Source organism: Octopus bimaculoides, chromosome 1 (assembly GCF_001194135.2).
Source record: "Octopus bimaculoides isolate UCB-OBI-ISO-001 chromosome 1, ASM119413v2, whole genome shotgun sequence".
In the NCBI taxonomy this organism is placed as follows: domain Eukaryota; kingdom Metazoa; phylum Mollusca; class Cephalopoda; order Octopoda; family Octopodidae; genus Octopus; species Octopus bimaculoides.
Window position 1 is genome coordinate 172,909,057 of NC_068981.1, and position 7,708 is coordinate 172,916,764.

Sequence of the window (7,708 nt, forward strand, 5' to 3'; positions counted from 1 at the left end):
ATATATATATAGTTAAAACAATAACAAAAAACAACAAAGTGAGGACGTGATACGGATAGTGTTATTGGACGCTCGAGAAAGGAAGGAGAGAGAGTATGACGTTTCGGGCGGAGCCCTTCGTCGGAAAGACAGAAAGTTCGGAGAATGGAAAAACGGAGGAAGAGGAAAATGGTACCGATGCCCACGAGGTTACATTGTTACATATATATATATGCATGTATGTATATGTATATGTATATATGTGTGTATGTTTGCAAATAAAGGAATGATAAGAGAAGAGTTGATTACGTAATAGCGGTTCCTTTGTCATTCTTTTAATTTCATAATATACTCTGCACTTGCCAAATACTTTATCCGAAACATATATATTGAGTTCTAACAGCAGTATGTGTGCTTACGTGTGTGTACACATGTATGTACACACACACACACACACACACACACGCACAATTTTCGGGGTGTTTTATGATAGTCGGTGTTCACATGACTGTTTTGACTTGGCAATGGAGAACTGAAGAGTACAGTACTTAGCAGATTATACCACAGAATAGCTACTTCAAAACACACGGCAACTCTGGCTGCTACATGTGGTAGTCGCCATATTTCAACTTTGTTAACTTCTTCAATACTATTATAATAATAATTGAGCTTAAGGCTCACTTCAAAGATATGGGGCGTCATAACGTCACCCTTGTTGGAAACACGTCCAAAGATCATCACATTTGGGGGAACTTGGTTTTCATGCGTGAGACATCACATGGTTTGTAGGCAAGTTACCTGCTGTTCAGGGTGTTTTGCAACTGGTCCTGGCAGAAGGTTTTTTTTTTTAATCTGAGAAGAACTAGGTCATTCCCGGCTCTACAGGATGCCTCAGATTGTTCATGAGCTCCTTTGCTTTAGTCAAACAGTTCTTCTTGGTTTTGGCTGTCAGAATTTTTGTGATAACGAACGTCCCCACTCATGGCTAGCTTCATGGTGGCGATTCCAACACCCACCTCTCTCGCCAAAGCCCCGATTCCCTTGCTCGGATCTACAGTTGTTGGATAAACTCCGGCGTGCGAACGAAGTCAGAACGCCTGCTGCGTCACTTCCTGCTAGCCACGACTTCGTAGACTTCATTGCAGTTGTCCATGCCACGTCTCACAGCATTTGCTGTGTTTACAGAGCATTGACTAACAATCATGATGGCAATGTTTTGATACCCGGCTTGAATCATCATAATATTGTTAACTCTTTTCCAATATTCAACTGGCTTCCAGTCTTCTATGTCAGGTAACTTTTTCTCAACTACAAATGTAATCTATATCTTCTCCAACACCGTTGACTGTTCACCAATATATCAAACTGTTCCTGAAAACAAAAGGAGATAAAAAAAAGAATCGTCAAATTTAGTCCTAACACCATATAGGCATACATAAATGCATACATGCAAACATACATACATACATACATACATACATACATACATACATATATACATACATACATGCATACATACATACATACATACATACATACATACATGCATACATACATACATACATACATATTTGTATTTAATTTTCTTCATTTTTCAATTCACACTGTGTGTTCCTTTTTTGTGGGAATTGGATCAGCTGCACAACTTGCACTATGATAAATTCAGCTCTGTCTATGATGCGTGTGTGGTGTATAAGTATGTATGTACGTATGTATGTATGTACGTATGTATGTATGTATGTATGTATGTATGTATGTATGTATGTATGTATGTATGCATGTATGTATGTAAGTATGTATGCAAGTATGCATGCATCCATATATGCATGTATGTATGAATGTATTATTTATGTACGTACGTACATACACATACACATTTACGTATAGGCATGGCTGTGTGGCTAAGAAATTTGTTCTCCAACCACTTAGTTTCTGGTTCAGTCCCACTACGTAGCACCTTGGTTATAGGAAAAATAACTTGTACTATATCTTCGGGCCAACCAAAGCCTTTTGAGTCGATTTGGCAGGCGGAAACTGAAAGAAACTCGAATATATATATTCTTTTATTCTTTTACTTGTTTCAGTCATTTGACTGCAGCCATGCTGGGGCACCGCCTTTAGTCTAACAAATCGACCCCAGGACTTATTCTTTGTAAGCTTAGTACTTATTCTATCGGTGTTTTTGCCGAACCACTAGGTTGCGGGGACGTAAACACACCAACATCAGTTGTCAAGCGATGGGGGGGGGGCAAACATAAGCATACACATATACATACATACATACATACATGCATACATACATGCATATGTGTGTGTGTGTGTGAGTGTGTATATACGATGGGCTTCTTTCAGTTTCTGTCTACCAAATCCACTCACAAGGCTTTGGTCGGCTCGAGGCTATAGTAGAAGACACTTTCCCAAGGTGCCACGCAGTGGGACTGAACCCAGAACCATGTGGTTGGTAAGAAAGCTACTTACCACACAGCCACTCATATATATATATATATATTACTCTGATACAAGAACGTTGTTGACTGTAATTTCGAAGTTTCTGCCAGCTAAACCATCAGTGGACAGCGATGCATTAGAGTTAGACTTGCCTTTATGTAGTCTCTGTGCCTACAAGCAAAAGAGAAACACCTACAAGCTTGTTTATAAAGTTCTACATAATTAAATAAACAGTAAATAACAACATAACCCCGAATTTAATCAATTACAAATTTTCCAAAACACCTTTCTATAACAGCCAAACATAAAAAATACTAATTACCACCCCACTCAAACCTACATACCCAAAGATGATTCTAATTAAGCAGAGACTATATAAAGGAAATACTAACTCTAATACATCGCAGTCCGACAATGGGTTAGCTGGCCGAAACTTCGAAGTCACTGTCAGCAACATGCTTGTATGAGAATAATAAATTTGTACTCTACAAAAGTATAGAGTAACCCATCAGATGAATGTAAAATTGTTTTTATTATAACTGAACATATAAACGAACACACACACACACACACACACACACACACACACACACACACACACACACACACACACACACACACACATTTAAGACAGGTTTCGTCCACTTAGGTTTTCCTCATATTCCCCTTCCTTTTACGTTTTCCTAACAGACATTAACTTACAGATATTCAAGCTGCATATGAGTAGCACGAACTTTACTGCATTCAGATAGCTAGCAAAAATCATTAGCACAGCTCTCCCCCGCTGATTAAGCTACTTAAGAAATCATACTTAAGTAATAAGAGACCTTATTTATTTCCTATATGGGCGCTGGACATCTGAGTTATACGATAGCGTTCAGATCACTAATATCAACACCTAGTGAACATCCAATTCCAGAAGCAGTAATAGAGTTTATCAAGTGCTACACTGACTTTGCAAGTTGCAGTTTTATCATCTAACGAAGCAGTTACAATCACAGGGTGCTAAACCTGGTGGCTAAGGTACTGGGGTCAAGATTGTAAAGTCTTATATTCAGTTCCGGACTGGAAAGCGCGTTGTGTCCATGAGCAAGGCACATCATTTCACTCAGCTGAAATGAGAACCCGCATGAGTTACAAGTAACTTTGAAACAGACTGGCGTCCCGTTTAGTGGACATTTCTAAGGTGAGGGCAACGACTGCCTGACGTTCGGTTTCCGCTGCTGAAAGTCTACTATGGTAGAGAGAGTTACCCGTTGGATTCGTGTTGATGATTGTTGACAACGTATTAAAAGAGAGTAAGAGAGTTGTAGTGACGCATAATAGCAGATGCCATTTCCGGAGAGTTTATCCACGCATGCGCAGGGACTAGTTCCGGAGGGAATACAGGAAGAGTCTCATGCGCATGCGTAGTCATCCATATCCAAGCTTTCGTGCGGATTTCACCCTCTGCTCGTTGATCTTCGAAGAGCCTAGACGTCACAACAGAGCTCTCCCACAACCCAGCACTAGAGCTACACAGATAACCACGAAACTTCATTGACGGCGTCTCAGTAACCAAAGGGCGAAGTGCTGCCGAATTCCCTCCTAGTGTGAGTAGAAGTCTATTGTAATAAATATTGTTGTGTTGATAGTTTAGAGCCTGCGTTCCGTTGTCTTCTTCAAGAAATTAATGTACGGGAGCGGAGTACACCTAAAGTGTATAACCACTTCCCTACAGAGTGAAGAGGTCGTTGTCAATGATGTTGTTCAACCACTGACCTGCTCTCATCAAGAAAACCTTTGATCCAGTCACGGCAAACCCAACATTATTTTAAGACATACTATATGTAAGGACTGCATTATCCAGCTTGTCTATTCTTTTATTCTTTTATTTGTTCCAGTCATTTGACTGCAGCCATGCTGGAGCACCGCCTTTAGTCGAATAAATTGACCCCCAGAACTTATTCTTTGTAAGCCTAGTTCTTATTCTATCGGTCTTTTTTGCCGAACCGCTAAGTTACGGGGACGTAGACACGCCACTGTCGGTTGTCAAGCGATGGTGGGGAACAAACACAGACACACAAACACACACATACATATATATATGCATATATATATACGACGGGCTTCTTTTCATGTTCAGATATATAGGGGACTGTACAAAACTGTACTAGGCCTCTGACGGAAAATTTACGAAGTAGAACAAGAACCGTTTCAGACCCTACTGTGGGGCTCTCTTCTCAAAACATAAGTGATTGAGAGATTCTTTTTTCGTTTTAAGTTTGAAGAGCCTCATTCGATATACATCCATGGGTCCCTTCATGGGCTCTCCTGGCTGTTTGCGCCCCGGAACGATGTACTGGCCGAACTCCTGTTATAGGCCCTGATTCGGTAAGTCAAATACGAAACAACGAGGTAAGAACAACATTCAGAAAAAAAAATTCGATCCACTGCACACTAAATAATACACTAAACATGTTACAGCATACCACCAGGTATTTAGAAGTTTTATATATAAAAAAAGGTTGTTTTTTTAAGTACCAGAACTGCTTTAAAACAGATGGACGATCGCATTGCGTTTCGTCGCATAGAAATACGCATACCAGGTGCAATACATAAATAAATAAATAAATAAATAAATAAACACTCAAATTTTCTAAGTCTAGCAATTTTCGATTCACTTAAAAAAACTTCTACAAACCATACGCGACATCGTGTTTGAGAAAGTCTGTCCTGCAAAATTTAGAAATAAGCACTAATATTTAAAACTATTTATAAATACCGAAAACTAGCCATAACAATAAGTGAGCTGTCACCAAATTCAAGGAAAGTTACAAAATATAAGTAGAAATTATGTCTCTCTTTCATAACTCTTTATTCACAATAAAGTTACGTGTATACGCAAGGGAATATGATCAAGGGAAGAAGAGGGAGTGTGTTTTGGAAGGTGTTGTCTATTTACTATGATTTCTTCATAAAGAGCGTCGTCTGTTTACTAACATGATTTCATTATTTATGCTGAAAAGCGTCGTCTGTTTACTAACATGATTTCATTATTTATGCTGAAAAGCGTCGTCTGTTTACTAATATGTCATTTCACATAAATTGTACCAACAACTCTCGCAAGAGGATTTGCTTCTCCCGCCATCACCACTTCTCTCCGCTACCTGCCCATTATGTCGCAGAAGAATTTCATTGGACCACATTGCCTACAGCAACGCCTTTCATGTGAAAGCACGTGAAACGGTAAGAGCTGAAAGTCGTGCTCATGATTGGATATATATTGGATCTACAATAATGAAACGAACAAAAGAAAATAAGAGAAAAAGAATAAAGAGAAAGTGAATGAGAAACGGGGGCGAGAGAAGAATAAAATAGCTTTAATTGGGTGTTTGAGTTAAGCGGTTTGCAGTTTTATTTGTTCCTTTTTTTCTTTGCTGAGCCTTTGTTTTGTATTTTTTTCCAACTAAGCATTCTGATTGTAAAAGATATTTTTGTCAAATTCAACTATCTGCCAATCTGTGTAAGATAAGTTTAAATTATTAGATTAACCACAACTGAATATTGAACTTTTCTAATTATTCTGCTGTTGTAATTCCTTATTCTCTAATGTCTTTTCAGTATTAATTTGAATAACAAATATTTGTGAGTGTGTGTGTGTATATGTGTGTGTGTGTGGGGGGGTAGATGTCAGAATTGGTACACAAAACACTGTTATGCATATAAACTCAAACTAATGTAAAAACATATGCATCGATGTATCAATACAAAGCTATTATTCAGTCTTTAGTTACATGCATATAAAGTACGACAAATAATAGTAGAAATCAGATACTAATCTGTTGGCCTACACACAGTTCACAGTTTACATCGTTCCACGGGAGAATTCTCGATCATGGTCGCTGATAGTAACAAAAAGTCTCCTCCAAGCAGGACATCCGATGACAGTTCACAAACAAGTGATAGTAAAAGTCCCGTGAAACTGCAAAAAAGGATTGGGCTTTTTTCTAGCATCGGTATAATCATTGGTACAATTATTGGATCAGGAATATTTGTCACGCCCCGAGGAGTCTACGAAGGAGCCGGGTCTGTAAGTATTTCTTTCGTTTTTGGTGCATTTCTTAAAAGTTAAAGTTATGTATGATATTCCATTTTAGCTCCATCCTTTCAGTTTTATAATGTTTAAGAATTATTTTCTATCACATTTCTCTCTCTCTCTCTCTCTCTCTCTCTCTCTCTCTCCCTCTCTCTCTCTGTCTTTCTCTCTTATTTGACATGACAAATCAGTAATGAAACCGGAATTTCAAATCTCAACACACACCACACACACACACACACACACACACACTGTCACTTTACAAATGTTCTCTTTGATGCAGTCGTACTAAGTATACTATATTTGCACGTCTATCTCTGTGCGTGCCACTGGTTTTTGCTACTATATATGAATCTGAATGTATAGGTACAAATAGAGAAGCGCGCACGCACACACACGCACACGCACACACAACGCACACGCACACACACACAAACATACACACACACACACAAACAAACAAACAAACATACACTGCGTGCGTTAAAGTATTTCATTAAAGATACTTTATCCTCCGTTCTCACCTGCTTTGACAGATATCAATTAAATCCTCCCAACTTTACTTCCCAAGACTAACACTTATGTTATTTATTATAGTAATTCTTATCTGACCTCTTATATTTGATATAGATATCTTCACTCAAACTCATTTCTTTTTTTGTGTTGTTATCAATCTATAATTGTCAATACCTGTTCAGGCGTATATTACATTTTTATTAACAATTAACAAGTCAATGATTTTATTTTGGTAAACTCAAGCTTAACCCTTGCGTTCTATCACCACGGTCGGCCCAAGGGTTGCTAGCGACCCGGGTAAGCTGAATTTTGACGCCCTTATTATTATTATTATTATTATTCAGTAGTTTTATTTTTATAACGTGCTTTCACTTCACTACCGAGCGCAGCTCTGTGCGCCTTGGGTATGTGCTGTGGTTTGCTGTGGTGCTCTTATGTTTACTGTATTGAAAGTGTTTTGCGTAGAATGTGTGCAGTACCCAGTAGTGCAATTTTCTGTATGTTATATATATTTGTAAGTCCTGGTGTTTTTGTTATGTATTTGTCTGAATATTTTTTTATTATACCTAAGGCACCTACTATGATAGGAATTGTTTCTGTTTTTAGATTCCACATTCGAGTTATCTCTATTTCCAGGTCTTTGTATTTTGAAAGTTTTTCCATTTCTTTTAGAGAAACGTTGTCATC

At 38.3% G+C, this 7,708-nt stretch overlaps 1 protein-coding gene across 3 annotated transcripts in view; it reads left to right on the forward strand.

The window, feature by feature from the left end:
• LOC106872780 (large neutral amino acids transporter small subunit 1) overlaps window positions 1–7,708 on the forward strand; it is an 83,980-nt gene that overhangs the window by 7,064 nt on the left and 69,208 nt on the right. The window contains exon 1 of one of the 3 annotated variants that reach the window (XM_052972682.1): window positions 4,001–4,019. The exons of 1 other annotated variant lie outside the window; for it this stretch is intronic. Coding sequence is in view for 1 of the 2 variants with exons in the window: in XM_014919879.2 (XP_014775365.1) it covers window positions 6,305–6,499 (195 nt within the window). In the remaining variant the exon portion in view is untranslated. Of the gene's footprint in view, window positions 1–4,000; window positions 4,020–5,679; window positions 6,500–7,708 lie in introns of those variants that run through there. One more of the 3 variants, XM_014919879.2, reaches the window with a different exon arrangement.